This window comes from Solanum stenotomum, chromosome 6, assembly GCF_019186545.1.
Source record: "Solanum stenotomum isolate F172 chromosome 6, ASM1918654v1, whole genome shotgun sequence".
In the NCBI taxonomy this organism is placed as follows: domain Eukaryota; kingdom Viridiplantae; phylum Streptophyta; class Magnoliopsida; order Solanales; family Solanaceae; genus Solanum; species Solanum stenotomum.
Genome location: NC_064287.1, coordinates 41,773,494 through 41,792,478, shown reverse-complemented (window position 1 = coordinate 41,792,478; position 18,985 = coordinate 41,773,494). Strand labels below are relative to the sequence as shown.

The 18,985-nt window shown below is 34.9% G+C and overlaps 1 protein-coding gene across 1 annotated transcript; it reads right to left on the bottom strand.

Annotated features, from left to right (window-relative positions):
• Window positions 1–4,768: 4,768 nt before the first annotated feature.
• LOC125866736 (protein PECTIC ARABINOGALACTAN SYNTHESIS-RELATED) lies at window positions 4,769–17,359 on the bottom strand. Its single transcript, XM_049547079.1, has 11 exons — window positions 16,853–17,359; window positions 15,948–15,998; window positions 15,757–15,847; window positions 8,523–8,599; window positions 8,230–8,318; window positions 7,867–7,986; window positions 6,540–6,656; window positions 6,314–6,457; window positions 6,100–6,223; window positions 5,812–6,003; window positions 4,769–5,507 (listed from the first exon to the last, which is right to left on the bottom strand). The coding sequence occupies exons 1-11, from the start codon at window positions 17,171–17,173 to the stop codon at window positions 5,148–5,150; spliced, it is 1,686 nt and encodes a 561-aa protein (XP_049403036.1). The 5' UTR covers window positions 17,174–17,359; the 3' UTR covers window positions 4,769–5,147.
• Between the last annotated feature and the right edge of the window lie 1,626 nt (window positions 17,360–18,985).

Sequence of the window (18,985 nt, the reverse complement as noted above, 5' to 3'; positions counted from 1 at the left end):
ATACATAATTACATAACCACTTCTACCATATTTACTTATTCTCACTATAGTTTGAAAAAATTACATCTATGTCTCACTAATTAATAATTTCATATCAGATTTCAAGTCGGATACATTTAGATACATGCATTTTTGCTATCAGATACACTCTGAAATACATATTCATAGGGAGAGAGGCAAAGGCGAGTGAAAGAATCAATGCATTTCAGATGTGAATCACATTAGATACATGTATATGAGAAATCAGATACGTTCTAAAATATAGAACAAATGGAGAGAGGCAGACGAGGGAGGGAGATAGACTAGAGAGAAAGTTAGATACATGTGAATCCACTTGGATACAATGTATTTAGAACAAATTACACTTAAATTTGATCACATGTATTGAGATACATGTATCTGGACGTGCTATATACATTCATCCAAAGTCCAAATTCTGATAAGGTTTATAGTTAGTATTAAAAATTCGCATAAAGAAAAGTAATTTACTCCTAAACTAGTGGGATTTGTATTGTTGCTCTAATATCATACACAACAAATCAAAATTTCTGGAGATCCCATCTTATATTAGGTGTAGATTTGCTATTTGGGTCTGGGCTAGAACAATTTTAAACTGTGTTAATATAATTTAACATACCATATATACATTCATACCATATATATTATTCTATATGTACTTTTTCTCTAAATAATTATGTATCTTATCATTAATTAAGAGTTGCATATCATATAATAAGGAATATACACTTAGATACATGTATTTTTGCTACCGAATACACTAAAATAGGAAGAGAATTGAAGCGAGTGAGATGAGAAAGGAAGCAAGCGAGATAGTCATGTATCTCAAATACATGCTAATAACACTGGATACACGCCAGATACATGTATCTGGTATGATTTACATGTACATGAGTTATCATATACATAGGAGAGTGACGAGCGAGATGAGAGGAAGGCAAGGGAAGCAAGCGATCTGTTATATATCTCAAATACATGCGAATCCACCTGGATACAATGTATTTAGAACAAATTACACATACTTCTGACCTCGGAATACATGTATACGTATCCAGACACACCAAAATTTGACAAGATTCATAATATTGCAAACTAAAGTGTATCTAAGTAATTAGCTCATAAATTAGAGTCCGGAGCCAAAAGGGCAAAAAAAATTGCCAAAAATTCCAAAAGGGCACATCATATTTTTTTAAAACCAAAACGGCAAAATCGCTCCTGCCGGAGCAATTTTCCTCTGACACATATTAACGTCGTGTACTCCATTAAAATAAAAGCAGCGATTTTTGTTCAATTTTTTTTCTTTTTTTTTCACTAAAATCGCTGGCACAGCAGCAATTTTTTAACTCTAATTATTTTTCCTCCAACTAATATCGCTGCTATGGCAGAGTTTTCATAGAAAAAAAATTGGCAGCTTTTTTGTAAAAACTTTTGTTGGAAAATCGCTGCCCTGGCAGCGTTTTTCTTAATTTTTTTTTAAAAAAAATCTTTTCTTAATTTTTTTTTAAAGTTTTATGAAAGAACAATATTTTTAAAAAAAATTGCTGATAGGGAGCCTGATTCCATCCAAAAATTTGGACTCGACGTAGAAATCATCAAAATGAGGCACGAACTTTAATCGGTGTCGAATTAGGCTGCCTTTTCAGCGATTTTTGTTAAAAAAAATTATTTTTTAATAAAAACACTGCCTTGTTTTCAAAACGAAAAACAATTTTTTAAAAAAATAAAAATTGAAGAGAAATGAAATTAAAAAAAAAAAGAAAAAAATTTAACTAAAAGGCTGTCAAGGCAGCAATTTTCAGCCATTTGACAGCTTTTTTACAAAAAAAAAAATAAAAATATATATATATATATATATATCTTAAAATCGCTGCCTTGGAAGCGATTTTGATAAAACTACTCCCTCTGTCCCCTTTTAGTTGTCCACTTTAGAAATGACACACAGATTAAGGCAACAATGATTAGCACAGTGAAATTACAATTTTACCCTTATGACAACTTTTCACTTCAAAATTACAACCACTTCTTTGAATTCAAGTGAAATAAATTGGAGGGAAACAACATACACTTTTACAATTTTCAAGAAGTGTAAATAAGGGTATAATAGAAAAAAATTTGTTGTCCTTTCTTGATTTGTCAAAATGGACAACTAAATAGGGACAACTAAAAAAGGAAATATGGACAACTAAATAGGGACGGAGGGAGTAGAAATATTCTTTTATTTTATTTTATTTTTAAAAATTTCTGTCAACTAGTCAACATCTGATGGTAAATTTCTTTTATTTTTTTTTAAATCGCTGCCCGTGCAGCGTTTTTGTGATTTTGTTTTTTAAAAAAAAAATCGCTGCCTTTGCAGCGTTTTTGCGATTTTCTTTAAAAAAATGACAATTGCTGCTATGGCAGCGTTTTTATAAAAATAAACTTATTTTATTTTTTTGGAAATCACTGTCCTGGCAGCGATTTTCTGTAACCCTTTTTTTTTTTAAACTTTATTATAAATTTTGTGGAAATTTTATTTTTTTTCTAGAAATCGCTGCCTTGGCGATTTTTTTGATATCATGATTCAAATAATGATCATGAATATATAAGACAATTTTTATTTATGATATCGTTGCATCATAAGAGATATTTTTTTTTAAAAAAAAGTTAGAGGGGAATTTCGCCGCCCTGGCAGCGATTTCCTTTTTTTTTAAAAATTCTTCACTAAAATCGCTGCCAAGGCAGCGATTTCAAAAATTAAATGTTGACTAGTTGATAGAAATTTTTTTTTTAAAAAAAAAAATTCCACCAAAAGCACTGCCAAGGCAGCGATTTCTAAAAAAAAAAAAAATTCCACAAAATTTATAATAACGCTGCAACAGCAGCAATTTAAAAAAAAATAATTCACGCCAAAAAAATAAAATAAATTTGCTATTATAATAACGCTGTAATAGCAGTGATTTTTTTTTTTTAAATCGCAAAAACGCTGCACGGGCAGCGATTTACAAAAAAATAAAAATTTAGATGTTGACTTGTTGACAGAAATTTCAAAAAATAAAATAAAATAAAAGAATATTTCTACAAAAATCGTTGCCAAGGCAGCGATTTTTTTTTTATAAAAAAACTAGTTCCACCAAAATCGTTGCCAAGACAGCGATTTCAAGATATATATATATATATATATTTTTTATAAAAAAACTGCCAAATGGCTGAAAATTGTTTCCTTGGCAGCTTTTTAGTTTATTTTTTTTCTTTTTTTAAAATTCATTTCTCTTCAATTTTTATTTTTTTTAAAAATCGTTTTTCTTAATTTTTTTTTCGTTTTGAAAACAAGGCAGCGTTTTTATAAAAAAATAATTTTTTTAACAAAAATCACTGAAAAGGCAGCCTAATTCGACACCGATTAAAATTCATGCCTCATTTTGATGATTTCTACGTCGAGTCCAAATTTTTGGGTGGAATCAGGCTCTCTATCAGCAATTTTATTAAAAATAATTGTTCTTTCATAAAACTTTAAAAAAAAATTAAGAAAAGATTTTCAAAAATAAAATAAAATTTAAGGAAAACGCTGCCAAGACAGCGATTTTCCAAAAAAAAGTTTTTACAAAAATGCTACCAATTTTTTTTTCTAAGAAAACGCTGCCATAGCAGCGATATTAGTTGGAGGAAAAATAATTAGAGTTAAAAAATCGTTGTTGTGCCAGCGATTTTAGTGAAAAAAAAAAAGAAAAAAAAATTGGACATTATTTTAACGAAGTACACGGCGTTAATATGTGTCAGAGGAAATTTTTGGCAATTTTTTTTGCCCTTTTGGCTCCAGACTCTCATAAATTAGTTGAAATTTCCGTAAGTTTCCCTAATTTAAACCCTCTTCTTAAAGTACCTCTTGGGTCATTCACACTTTTGCCTCTATTTTTTGTTGATCTTTAATCTTTGTCTCTTGAGATAAAATAATTTTTCACAGAGCATAAGTTTATATTTTCACATCATAATATCTCACAAGTTATATCCGGACCTTTAAAGAGAACATATGTCCGGCTAAACATAAGTTTAATTTTAAGGGGTAAAAAATAAAAATCAACCCCTTTATAAGACAAGAGTTAATAATCAATTCATTTAAAAGGAAAACCGTACCATTATATGATATCTTTCCCAAGTTATGCCAATATGGATTGTGAACCTCAGGACTGAGTACAAATTTATTTAAATAAAGAGAAAAGGACGATTACATTATTAGGATTGTAGTAGTTATCTAAATAGTTTTGACAATGATAACACAGCCACCCATTTGGGATAGGCATTTTATTCCTTCTCAAAAATATCCAACTTCCCTGCTATAATGTGAAATTTGCTAAATTTGATTATTATCATCCAAAATGGCAACTCTAACAAAGAATTAAATAAATTCAAACAAAAGTAATTCACCATCACCTCTTACAATATCATTTTCAAATAATGTAGAAACCTAATTTATGCATCTGTATGTCACGACTCTCTACTTGTTAATAGAAATTCATGTCCATCAAATAAGAAAAAACCATTTCAACACGCTTGGAGTTTTCTAGGAACAAGAAAACACTCTTTTAAGTAAATGGATGACAACTTTTCTGTTTTGACTGTGTTTTGAATGACAAGTACATATACTGGATATTACAAACATTCAAAGATTGGAAACCTAATCTGTGTATCAACAGCACAAGAATTAAAACGTGAAGCAGTAGACTTGTAGACATTTGTGTATCTTGTGATGCACCAAATCGCCCATGAGATATGATGTGTTCAAATGAAATGAAAGAAGCTTTTTCTATTACTGCAAATAATATACATTATATCATGAAACAATTGAGAATAAATTGATATTCCAGAATACAAAACTGTATTGGTGTCCGCGCCCAACGAAAGTAGATCATAAACACAGATGTGGCAATACAGGGCCGCAGCTAGAGAGAGCCCACTCCTAATAGCCAGTTGCTGAACTCTTGTGTTAATACTCTTCAGGGACTACAACATTCTATCCATTTTGAGATCCCCATGTGTAAATTGCCTTGTAATTCTGGCTCTGTTAACAGCGAAAGTTTCGCGATTCCCTGTGCACAACTCTAGAAAGATGCACTACTTAAAAGGGCTTATCTTCACAATAAACATTTGTCAATTCAGGCTTTACACATGCAATTTGTTAAAGGATTCTCCCAAAGATCATAATTTGGAAACGTTTCTTCAGGTAAACCAGTTCTAGTCTGATGGGTTATGACAACGTCTTCCACAAAGGAAGCCCACCCCATATATGGATCTCCTAGGGATTTGGACATCAGACCCTTGTCCGGCTTAATGGATTTTAGACGATGACCCATGTACCTACGATGTCCTATTATCAGTTTGGCGAAGTTCCCTCCGTGTGTCATCACAAATACATCAGACTTCAAACAGACTAGGAAGTCGAGGGCTGCCAAGCTTGTCACATGCTTTCTGAAGCCATCCAATTCTGGTTTTGTAGCTAGTTCCTCTTTTGTAACCTATTTACATATCCCAAAATATAATATTAATGAAGAATAAAAAACACAAACATTTCAGTAGGTATATTAAAATATGCTGGGTAAAACATATCTACAGGATATTGATACTAAACAAAACAAAATGACAGCAGTGAAAAAATTCCAGAATTTTTCAAGGGTCTCTTACACAAAATCATTCCCCCCATGTTTCTTTTAAAGATGACCAGAGTAGTAGGCAATAAGATCAGCTACAAGAAAATAGAACCTGAACAAAATATAGATAAAGGTCCTTCCCCTTGATCAGAAGTTTGGGCAAGTAGCTTACCAGATTTGGGAACATGTTCCTCAGCGGTGCCATGCGGTTTTGTCCACCATAGACCTGTCCAGAAGCAACATATATTTGAGTTTCTTTAGGATAACCCATGGCCCGAAGCAGCACGGCTACTTCACCAGGCTCAAGAGGGCATCGTCCTTCCTTACGCTTTTGCAGCGCCAATGCCCACAAATGGGAACCATCCTGACAGTGAAACAAACAGCAAAAACCAGATAAATATATCAAAAATGAAATCGTCGCTGTCGGCTTTATATGAATAGTGATCATAATCTAGATAACCTTAAACCGCCGAGGCCATTCTTTCTTTCTGTATGCAGCCATGAGATCTTTCTCTGACCTTGTTCCAACAAAATCACAGAATGATAGACCCACCATTCCTTTCTCAAATCTCAAATGAAGAGCCCTAGTTTTTGACAAAATATTTTAAGTTCCATCATAGATCAGAAGAAGCGAAACAGCATGCTTAACAGCAGTTACAAGCATAATAACTCACATGAAAGGATTTGAACTACCAGTGCGGTTTCTCATCCTTGAAACAAGTTGATCAGCCATCTGCTCAATCTCAGGAAGAAACTTCAGAGCATGATAGTTGACCCTGCACCTCAGCTTGTTTATCTCTGGAGGAACATTATCATACCTGAATGATATGCGGGTAGTCTATCAGGTCAATGCCAGTTTAAAAAATCAGGCCACTTAAAGGAGCATGAAAATCTAGTTACCCAAGTCGATCGACAAAAGGTTTTAGTGACATTATCTTCTTTTCCTTGACCCGTGGCAAAACATTATCTATGTAGAACTCTGCTGAAGCGTACTTGGGAATGTTCTTGACTGTACGCCTGGCAAGCATATAGTACAAGCTTTAGAAACACAAATGCAAAACGTAACACACTGTTGTAAATGGAAATAGTAACTATGTGCTCACGTTCAGCAACTACCCCTTAATTGGAGTTCTTGTGAGATTTAATTTATTCATAAATCACTTCATTATTGTACTTATGCTGGCTATTCACAATCTCCTGTCAAGCCCAACCAACCATCTATTCAAACATCATTGTATCTTTACATCGAAAGTATACATGAGACAAGCAGTAGCTCTTTTATTTCCTTTTGCTTGTCTGAGTACCTTGAAATATCCACCTATTTTTATTTTTCACATTCAATATAATCAGAAAAAGAAATAGTGGACTACTTGTCCAAGTTGATTTTAACTCAAACAAAAAAGCTTACTCTCCAACTTGCCAACGCCCAATACTGTCTTCAAGTGTGTCCAATCGATACCAAATTAGGAGCATGGAACCCCAAAGCTGTGATTCAACTCTAGAGCTCTTGTGCGATTTATGGTGTCAACAAGGTCTATTTACGAGAATACCATGTCCATTTTGGTTATTATCCTCATCACTATCTCTTAAGACTTCCGTGTAACTGAGATAATTCTAGAAATCCTGTAGCTGTGGTGGTATGGGGATTAGAGAATTTTGTGCTGGGAGTAATTACCAATTTGAATTCTCATGGAGAGATGGTGTGTGTGTGTATATATATATGCATATATATACACACAAATTGATAAGGCATTTTCCCAAGGATATATATTACGGAGCCACATGCTTCAGCTCACACCCAATACATACTACCAATAAATCAATGTTGATGTTTACCTTGTTATGCTAACTCTTCACTTACCCTCCTTCAGTCTTGACATGCAAATGGCTAAACCCAAACGAGTTTTCAAAAAGTACCAAGTGTTTATATGGAAAGGATCCTTCAAAAACACAAAATTGCTAGATACTGAACGCACCACTATCAGATCCAAATCCATATTCAGTACTCCTCCCAAGTCAATGTAACATTACAACTACACGACGACAAGGGCGACTGGTTTTTTTTTTATGATGTTAACTTGGATTTGTAGAGCACTATGTTGATTAATCTTGTCAGGGAATTATACTTAAAACTATTTAAGAAAACTATACTTAGAAGTTAGAACTGCTACATGAAAATGAAACTAGCATGCAAATGTAAAATGCTAAAAAAGCTAGGGGACCATACCTTATGCTTGAGAACAGCTCAGCTTTGTCAGTAAACCACTCTGGGATATCGCGAACAATTCGCACATCATCCTTCAGGTAGTTAATAAAATGATCTACGTCAAATATGTCCTCCAATTTCCTGTCAACACAGTTAACTCGTATCAAGAATAATCAAAGTCTTACCAACCTTTTGGAAAACTCTCACAACACAATGATATTTAATCTGGAATGTTTTTTTTCCAACAAGAAACTGATCCAATAACCAAAAACCTCAATTTTAGTTTCTATGCAGTTTGACTAAAATCTCATTACAGTGCAACATTAAAAATTAACATCCATCCTTATGAGCAAACAACAGCTGCTTCAGTCAAGTTTCCCTTACGTTTGGTCTTTCCATATCTGGTCTTGCTTTAATACTGGCAAAATAAGGGTAGCATTCATAATTTTGGCCACTGCAACAGCATTGCATATCTGCAAGGAAATGCATGACTAATTAAAGTGGTAAAAAAATTCTTTGTAAACACATAACAGAATTCATAGATATGCAGACAATTAAGGAAATACAATAGATAGTTTTCATTCATTAACTGACATGCAAAATAAGAAATAACTAAAAGTTACAGAGACAAATAAAAAGATGGAAGACAAAAGCATAGCATATGACATGAAACATACAGCGATCCTTTGCTGGTTTAAGCCACCCTCAGCATGTATGAATATATAACCGTTTGTGGCGTTCTCGGGCGGAATATCTGCAAAGCACCAAGCTATATCACTATTTTGCAAAATAGGAAGTAAACGGTTAAGAGATCAGCTATTCCATTTGGATGAAGATTCCAACAAGCTCAAGAGGTTTGTAGCTGTCAATGATACATCTAACCCAAAGAGGTTTGATGAATAACTTTTGGCAAACAAGGGAGTATCAGGCAGAAACCTGTTACACCATTTTCTCCACTTCTAAAGTAATGATACAAGTTTCATGAATGGGAAAACCAGCTCGGTTTTCTCACTTCTCAATGACACATGACATATACCAAAACCTATTCACAGAGTTCCACAGCTCTGTATCAAGGGTGACCTTCTAATTTACTCTATTCTAGATAGCTGTAATTCATAAAAAAGTTTAGGTGGGAAAACAACTAACATTTCCAGGCTCCAGAATGTAAAGATCTAAGAACAACATTGCAAGAAGCCGGTATAGATTACTTATATCAAAGAAAACACCGATAACTTCAAAATCTTAAAAATTTACATAAATAAATAAGAGGAATGAAAATACCAAAAACTATTAATGGAAGCCTTTAGAAAGATATTAAATGCTTACTTATCAAAACGATAGACGACAAATGCTTAAACGATAATCATTATAGCTATAACAGATAATTAGCCAAGAACACAAGATAATTACATGGTCTCTTAAATTTGGGCTTTCTGTGTTAGTTGTTAGTTGTTACAGGGGACTGTAGAATGTAGCCCAACCTAGGCTCCTGAACATTAACGAACAAAGATAGACTAAAGAAGCTGTCATGCACAATTACTGCACTTATGCTCCTCAAAGGGGATCAAAAACCCGAATACCAGAACAGCAGGAAGCTCTGATATGGTTGAAACAATATAACAAATTTGCAAGAGCAGTGCTAGAATTCCTTTCAGAAAGTGATGCTAGAGAATTCCCATTTCATCAATGTGAAAGGGAAAATGAAAAGCTCACCTCTGACTGCAGTAAAACAAAAAGGATTCTGCATTTTGTGCAATATTCAGATTTGAGCACAGAATGGTTTGTGAAAAAGCTAATGCTGATAGGGGCATGACATAAGGAGCCCATTGGATAGAAATTTTAAGATATTGGACCACTAATTATGATGGAAGGAAGGGGACAGAGGAGTAACTCTTGTTTGAAGGCAAAAAAATAGTTGTAACTAAGGAATTCGAGATCCAGCATTGGAGGGACTCCGAGGGAGGGATACATTTCTTTTGATAACCGAGAAATCTCCGAATGCTAGTAGCTGCATGGTACGAAACTTGGTGATAATGGGCCTGCCCCTCTACTTTTCTCCTTTGCAGAGAGGGATATTGCATTATAAGCATTCGAGTCCATGTGAGTTTTAAGAGGAAGGATCTATCAAAGCGTTATTATAAGTCCCTCTCTTTTCAACAGGAAGTTAACACTCGTATTTGAAACCTCACTTACCAACCAAAAGAGGAATGCTTGACCTATGCACATATCACTCACAATTATCCAACCAATATTTTAACACTTGGCTCTCTATCAAATCCCTAAATATTGGAGGATCTTTTACTTATTTCTACTCTTACTGTTTGATAAGTTCCTAAATCACTCCATGAGCATTAGAAGAAGAATCGTTCAAGAGTCTAATCCAATTGACCTAATAAATCAAATTATCAACAACAAAGATAAATTTGTAACTTAAATTCAACTACTAACAACAACATTCTTCAATTGCATAGGATGATACTGTTAGCATGATAGACAACTAAATGATTGTATATATTAATGTAATTATATAGTGATATAAATTAGCATGATCATATACATTTGTTGTAGAATCATATGAATGAATATTGTGATAGAATAGCTGATTTGGAGGGATAGCAAGGCAGATTTAGAGATTCAATGGCAGATTTGTATAGATAGAATAGCTGATCTTTAGGGATAGGAATGACGGATCTTTAGGGATATGTAATCTTTATTTTCTCTATATAATGGAAAGAATCTCTCACTTTGAGAGGCATTCAGCTGAAAATTGACATGGTATTAGAGCCTTCTCTTGGCTGTCTTGTTTCATAGAGTCATTTGTGGTTCCTTTTAAATTTTTTTTGAAAATCTTGGTTTTTGGCTACCTCCTGGGAATTTTGTTCTTGGTCATTCTAGTTGCTTTCTTGAGTCTTTGTAGTTTTATAGCTATTCAAAAGCATGAATTCACATCACTTTGAATCCTTCAGTGTTCGTTTCACTGGAAAAAATTATTCTTCTTGGGAGTTTCAATTTCAGTTGTTTGTCACCGGCAAAGAACTATGGGGCCATATAGATGGAAGCGATCCTGCTCCTACTGATGCAACAAAGCTAGGTGAATGGAAGATTAAAGATGCTCGGGTGATGACATGGATTCTAGGGTCAATTGACCCTCTTATTGTTCTTAATCTCAGGCCGTACAAGACAGCTAAGGCCATGTGGGATTACTTACAAAAGGTTTACAACCAAGATAATAGTGCAAGACGCTTTCAGTTGGAGTATGAAATTGCTAATTACTCTCAAGGAGGTCTTTCTGTTCAGGATTATTTTTCTGGATTTCAAAACTTATGGGCTGAATTTACAGATATTGTCTATGCCAAAATACCTACTGAATCCCTATCAGTGATTCAGGCAGTTCATGAGCAAAGCAAGCGAGACCAATTTTTGATGAAATTACGCTCCGACTTTGAGAGTGTTCGCTCTAACTTGATGAATCGTGACCCGTCTCCCTCTTTGGATGTTTGCTTTAGGGAATTACTTCGTGAAGAGCAACGTCTTGTCACACAAAATGCTTTTAAGAAAGAAAATGATGTCACTGTTGCATTTGCTGCTCAAGGTAAAGGAAAGGGCAGGGATATGAGTAGAACTCAATGCTACAGTTGCAAGGAATATGGTCATATTGCTAGCAATTGTAGCAAGAAGTTCTGTAATTATTGTAAACAACAAGGACACATTATCAAAGAGTGTCCCACGCGCCCTCAAAATCGTAGGATCAATGCTTTTCAAGCTAGGATAAATGGTTCCACTGATGATAACTCATCTTCAGGACAAGTTCTTACTCCTGAAATGGTACAACAAATGATCGTGTCAGCCTTTTCAGCATTGGGATTACAAGGTAATGATGTTACATCTAATTTTTGGATTGTTGATTCAGGCGCTTCCAATCATATGACCAACTCAACGAGCATCCTAAAAAATGTTCGTAAGTATCAAGGTCCATCACAAATACAGATTGCCAATGGTAGTAATTTACCCATTACCAAGGTTGGGGACATTACTCCAACTTTCAAGAATGTTTTTGTTTCACCAAAGCTCTCAACTAGTCTTATTTCAGTTGGACAATTGGTAGATAACAATTGTGATGTGAATTTTTCTCGTAATGGTTATCTTGTGCAGGATCAGGTGTCGGGGACGATAATCGCGAAGAGGCCTAAAGTTGGACGATTGTTTCCTATACATTTTTCCATTCCTCCTGTTCTATCTTTTGCTTGTACTTCTACTGCTAGTAAAACTGAGGTTTGGCATAAGCGTCTAGGACATCCAAATTCTGTTGTGTTGTCTCATTTATCAAATTCTGGTTTATTGGGAAATAAAAATAAATTTTCAGTTGCTTCCATTGATTGTTCTACTTGTAAATTAGGCAAAAGTAAAACTCTTCCTTTTCCTAATTTTGGTAGTCGTGCTACAAAGTGTTTTGATGTCATTCATAGTGATGTTTGGGGCATTTCACCAATTATTTCTCATGCTCATTTCAAATACTTTGTGACATTCATAGATGATTATAGTCGGTTTACATGGGTGTATTTTCTTCGATCCAAATCTGAGGTATTTTCCATGTTCAAGACATTTTTGGCTTACATTGAGACTCAATTTTCTACATGCATCAAATTATTAAGATCTGATTCTGGTGGAGAATATATGTCTTATGAATTCAAAAAATTCTTGCTTGACAAAGGGATTGTCTCACAACACTCTTGCCCATATACACCACAACAAAATGGAGTTGCTGAACGAAAAAATCGGCATCTTTTAGATGTCACTCGTACTTTATTGATTGAGTCATCTGTACCATCTAAATATTGGGTGGAAGCTTTGTCTACTGCTGTCTATTTAATTAATAGATTGCCATCTAAAGTGCTAAATCTTGAGTCTCCATATTTTCGTCTTTATCACCAAAATCCTAACTATAGTGATTTTCATACATTTGGTTGTGTTTGTTTTGTGCATTTGCCTCATTCGCAACGCAATAAACTTTCTGTACAATCTACTAAATGTGCTTTTATGGGTTATAGTACTTCACAAAAAGGTTTTATTTGTTATGATCCATGTTCTCACAAATTTCGTATTTCTAGAAATGTTGTTTTCTTTGAGAATCAGTATTTCTTTCCTACGATTGTAGATTCATCTTCTGTTTCTCCTCTTCTTCCTACTTTTGAGGATTTATCATCTTCTTTTAAGAGGTTCAAACCTGGATTTGTGTATGAACGACGTCGGCCAACTTTACCCTATCCCGACACTGATCCGCCGCCTGAAACTGCACCACAACTAGAATCTGAGAATTCTTCAAGATCTGGTCCTCTTGAGCCTACTCGGCGATCTACAAGAGTATCTCGTACTCCCAATTGGTATGGATTTTCCTCTACTTTATCCAACATATCTGTTCCATCTTGTTACTCACAAGCTTCCAAGCATGAATGTTGGCAGAAAGCAATGGAGGAAGAACTTTTGGCTCTTAAAGAAAATGACACATGGGACATTGTTTCATGTCCTTCAAATGTCCGCCCTATTGGATGTAAGTGGGTTTATTCAATCAAACTTCATTCTGATGGAACTCTTGATCGGTACAAAGCTCGATTGGTTGTTCTTGGTAACAGACAAGAGTATGGGGTGGACTATGAGGAGACTTTTGCACCCGTAGCCAAAATGACTACGGTACGAACTATTATTGCCATTGCTGCTTCACAAAACTGGTCTCTTTATCAAATGGACGTCAAAAATGCTTTTCTCCATGGTGATCTTAAAGAAGATATTTATATGAAACCTCCACCTAGTTTGTTCTCATCGCCTACATCAGATGTATGCAAGTTGAAGCGGTCTTTGTATGGATTAAAACAAGCTCCAAGAGCTTGGTTTGATAAGTTCCGGTCTACTTTGCTACAATTTTCTTTTGAGCAGAGCAAATATGACTCATCTTTGTTTCTTCGAAAAACATCTACAGGTTGTGTTCTTCTTTTGGTGTATGTAGATGACATAATTATCACAGGAACTGATTCTTCACTAATCACTTGCCTCCAACAGCAGCTTAAAGATTCTTTTCATATGAAAGATCTTGGTACTCTTACTTATTTTTTGCGTTTGGAAGTTCATAATGTTGCTTTAGGTGTATTTCTAAACCAACACAAATATACTCAGGATCTGATTTCTTTGGCTGGTCTTCAAGTTTCCTCCTCCGTAAATACTCCACTGGAAATGAATGTCAAGTATCGTCGTGAGGAAGGCGATCTTCTTCCCGATCCAACTATATTTCGACAATTAGTTGGGAGTCTAAATTACCTTACTATTACTCGGCCTGATATCTCTTTTGCAGTTCAACAAGTTAGTCAATTTATGCAAGCTCCCCGTCATCTCCACTTGGTGGCTGTTCGTCGCATCACTCGGTACCTTCTAGGAACATCTACTCGTGGATTGTTCTTTCCAAGTGGTTCTCCTATTCGTCTTAATGCTTTTAGTGATTCTGATTGGGCGGGATGTCCTGATACTCGTCGTTCAGTCTCTGGTTGGTGCATGTTTCTTGGAGAGTCATTGATATCTTGGAAGAGTAAAACGCAAGATCGTGTGTCAAAATCTTCAACAGAGGCTGAATATCGATCCATGTCTACTGCTTGCTCCGAGGTTGTATGGCTTCGTGGATTACTTGCTGAGATTGGATTTCCCCAATCTCATCCTACTCCTCTCCACGCTGACAATACAAGTGCTATTCAGATTGCTACTAATCCAGTTTTTCATGAGAGGACCAAACACATCGAAGTGGATTGTCATTATATACGAGAAGCTGTAGATAAAGGTGTCATTACTCTTCCACATGTATCCAGTGATCTTCAAATAGCTGATGCGTTTACAAAATCCATGGCACGGCAACGCCATCAGTTTCTAGTAGGCAAATTGATGCTTCTTGATCCACTAGCATCAATTTGAGGGGGGATGTTAGCATGATAGACAACTAAATGATTGTATATATTAATGTAATTATATAGTGATATAAATTAGCATGATCATATACATTTGTTGTAGAATCATATGAATAAATATTGTGATAGAATAGCTGATTTGGAGGGATAGCAAGGCAGATTTAGAGGGATTCAATGGCAGATTTGTATAGATAGAATAGCTGATCTTTAGGGATAGGAATGGCGGATCTTTAGGGATGTGTAATCTTTATTTTCTCTATATAATGGAAAGACTCTCACTTTGAGAGGCATTTAGCTGAAAATTGACAGATACAACTTAATATTTCTGAACAAAGTTGTTAAGGTTGCCTGCCTTGTTCTTTTATCATTTCAGTAATAAGATGACATTTCTGTTCAAACACCAAGAATGCCTGCCACTCTACCCTGCACTCCCTTAAATGTCAGGCTTCGATCCGTCACGTGGTTCATCCAATACATTGTTTTATATTTGCATCTATAAAAGTCATTTTTCAGCTTCTATTAGAGGGGCAACGGATACAATCCATTCGAAGGGGGAGCAGAGCAGCAGGCAGGCAAAGCAGGGGGAAGAGATATGGATTGCACCGAAAGCAATGCCCCTAGCACCTAAGTGCCACAGTCTGAGCTCAGCAGCGCATTTACTATTTGGAGATGTATGGCGCCAAGCAGAAACATTTTTTCCATTAGCCGAGAAAAGAATTAGCTAAGGAATATCACTATCGTGGGGAAAAAAGAAAAAGATAGGATTGATCAAAGGCATCCGGCTGAAGTGTAATACTGAAATATATTTTTCTCGTTTCTCTTTGCACGGTTACCTTGAGGAAGAGGGGAGAGGATGAGGTAAATTCTCTAAACTCATAAACTTGAAGGAGTATATGAACCAAATTGCCCCACCAGAAGGCATGACAAGACAAATGTATAGATATAATTTCAAGGAGCATAAGAATACCTGATTTCAGTCCCTCACGTCGCTCTGCACAAGGCTTCCATGAGGTTGTTGATGAATAAGGATTCTCCCACAAGGAAGAAGGTTCTTTCACCTAATAAAATTAGACAGATTGGACGTTTGACTACATTGATGGTAGTGATTATGTAATATGATGCAGTAGCAGACAAAAGGGTAGTTTTTCAAGAACATACCGGTGGACACTGAAGAGTTATACCATCCTTTTTGCACAAATATGGAGCATTCTACAGAGAAAAAAGCATAAACAGTGTTTTAATCGCTGAAATTGAGTCAAAGACCATCAGATAGGGAAATACATCAAACATTCTTTCAATAATAGTTTGTTAAACCGAATCAAAAGGCCAATGTAGCACACAAAACAATAACAGCCACAAATGAAATCCTTTATATGAAGAAAGTCGAGGAATAAAGATGCTTACACAGCCCACAATTTGATTGATATCAGAGATATGTTAAAGCAAACTTAAGCTATATGACATGTTAGTATTCATATAAGAACAACTCTAAAGGATTGGCTTGCATTTACCAAATTACATGGCATTACTTAATTACACTAGCGGCCGAAAGACATACATTTCTATTCTAGTAAACATATTACGGAGTTAAAATCTTAACTTGATCAATGATATCAAAAGGACTTCTTGTATTTATCTCTAGTTGATGCACATCTTCTCTAGTAAACATTATATGGAAGTTAAAGTCCTGACTTGACCAAAAGTTATCAAAAGCACTTCCTAAATTACTTCTAGTTGCTTCAAATTGACCAATCAGATTCATTCATTCCAGCAATGGCAAATAATTTTATCATTCAAGGCAAATCGCATGTTCTCTTAAAATACACCTTCCCCAAATCCCACACTTTTTCCTACCCGAACCTTATGAGAGCATAACAGAAACATCTAAGCCTTAATAATCTCAACTAGTTGATACCAGCTTCAAACTAATTAGAACCGCAAAATCTTTTGATTAACTAGAAATATCCAAACTAGAAAAAAAAAAGTTTCCAGTGAGCAAATTGAGATGTGATACATACAAATGTGTATGTGTGTGTTTTGAGATCAATAAAATGAAGGCTTACCAAACGATGTACGACGGAGGAAATCAGGACGACTAGTGAAAGTATGAGAACAACAAGCAGAAATAGCGAGATCTTGAACTTGTGAGGGTGAGACCTCGATTCATCAGGGAAGAAGAAAGGGAAAAGAGGTTGAAGATGCGAAGAGCAGAATGAACGAAACCGATCTCGAGGATACCGACCACGATAATCATCATCGTCATCATCAACGTTAGGAGCACTGTCAGGAACCAAAGGAGATGAGGAAGCGGTGACGTCGTCTCGCTTCCTAGGTGACGCTGTAACTCGGTTTCCGATCGAGCTTGAGTGGCGTAGCTCCGCCATTGCTCGCTTCGGACTGAACGCCAGTTTGCTTCGCCGGACTCCGGCGTGTAGTTAACGTTGACGGAGTAACTGAGAATTTTCTAGAATTTCGGCTCCGGCAACGGCTATATTCAGTCAGTGTGTGAAAGAGTGCTGAGTTTCCAGATCGGTGATCTCTTGACTTACCTTATTAGAAAATAGTACACTTTGACGGGTAAATGTTTTACTTAGAGCCCCTCATATTTTCAAATGTGAGATCTAACCCCTTCAATATGACTATTGGTTTTATTTCAACCTCAAAAAATAATATGAGCATTTCATTCAATAATTCCGACACCAAAACAAAATTAAGAAGTACATAATTTATACTCAATTTAGTTTTTAATCCATCTAATTAAATGAAATATTATGAATCTATTCAATAAAAATTGTTTGAGAATAAATTTTATGAAGTGTAATCAAAGATTAATTAAATGAAAAAGAAGGTTGAATATATTTTTAAACACTTAAACTATTAGTTATTCAATAGTTTAAATATGAATATTAAAATCTACAAATTTTATTTCGATTATAATAATATTTTAGTGAACTAAAATCTGCTTCAAGTCGTATATTTTGTTTGTGTGTGGGTTGACAAGTTGAACCTTAGGATCTTTTAATTTAAATATTAAAGTGCCCGTATGATACAAATTAATTCCATAAGAAAGGACATGAAAAATAAATTGATCAGTTCACAGGTCAAAAACATCATTTCATGATTGCGAGAATTTTTTAAGTGGAGAAAATATGACCCCCACACTATATGGATGAGTTTAGGGATGATAATGGGGCGGGTTTAAGGTTCTGCGAGTGGGTGGGATGTGGGGCGGGTTGAAGTGGATTTTTTAAAAACTAATATGGGGCAGGACGGGTTGGGAGTATATGTGATTTTATGTGGGTTCAAACTTAAGAGTGATAGAACATTATTTATTAAGATAACTGTTTTATTTAAAGCTACTAAAATATTCAAGATATTAAATGAGAATAGTTCAATAAAAAATTTACACTTTCTTACATGTTTGCTAATTGACTTCTAAAAAGAAATTGAAGTCATTATCCTATTAAATTAATACAACTTAATGAAAAAATGAATTTATTTTTATGAATTTTATTTTCGGAAAACGATAAAAAATATCCCTAAACTATTTGAAATAGCTCACATTTACCCTTAAACTATACTCCGGCCCAAAATTACCCTTCCCGCCATATTATTGGGTCATACCTACCCTTCTAATTAACAGAAGTATGTTAAGTGCCACATGGACGCCACATAAGCGCCAAACATTTCCCGCTTTCACGTGGACTAAGTAACCAATTAACTGATGGGTTAGGCCTAAAATAAATAAATAAATTTAGATAGGCCTAAAATAAATAAATTTAGGCCTAATAAGATCATTAATATCTAATTTTCCCCTCATTTAATTATGAAATATATTTGTTTTTTTAAAAGTTTTATGTCTAATTAAATCATGAATAAGCTGGTCTTCTAGAGTTTGCAAAATAGATGCAGGAAAATTATTTAATTTTCTTATGGGGCATTAGTTAAAATTTGTTAACTTGCTATGAATTGTGGTTAATTTGTTACGAATTATGGTACTTCTGTAAGTATATCTGTAAGTCTACGTGGAAGTGAAAAATGTTTGGCGCTTATGTGGCGTCCATGTGGCACTTAACATACTTCTATTAATTAGAAGGATAGGTATGACCCAACAGTATGACGGAAAGGGTAGTTTTGAGCCGGAATATAGTTTAAGGGTAAATGTGAGCTATTTCAAATAGTTTAGGGGTATTTTG

Bases quoted from the DNA above. Each gene is read 5' to 3' on its own strand.
- LOC125866736 (XM_049547079.1), bottom strand. From the start codon at position 17,173: ATGGCGGAGCTACGCCACTCAAGCTCGATCGGAAACCGAGTTACAGCG. The intron at 6,458-6,539 runs GTAACTAGATTT...CATATCATTCAG, and splicing joins CCTTTTGTCGATCGACTTGG to GTATGATAATGTTCCTCCAG. The intron at 6,224-6,313 runs GTGAGTTATTAT...GTCAAAAACTAG, and splicing joins GGTAGTTCAAATCCTTTCAT to GGCTCTTCATTTGAGATTTG.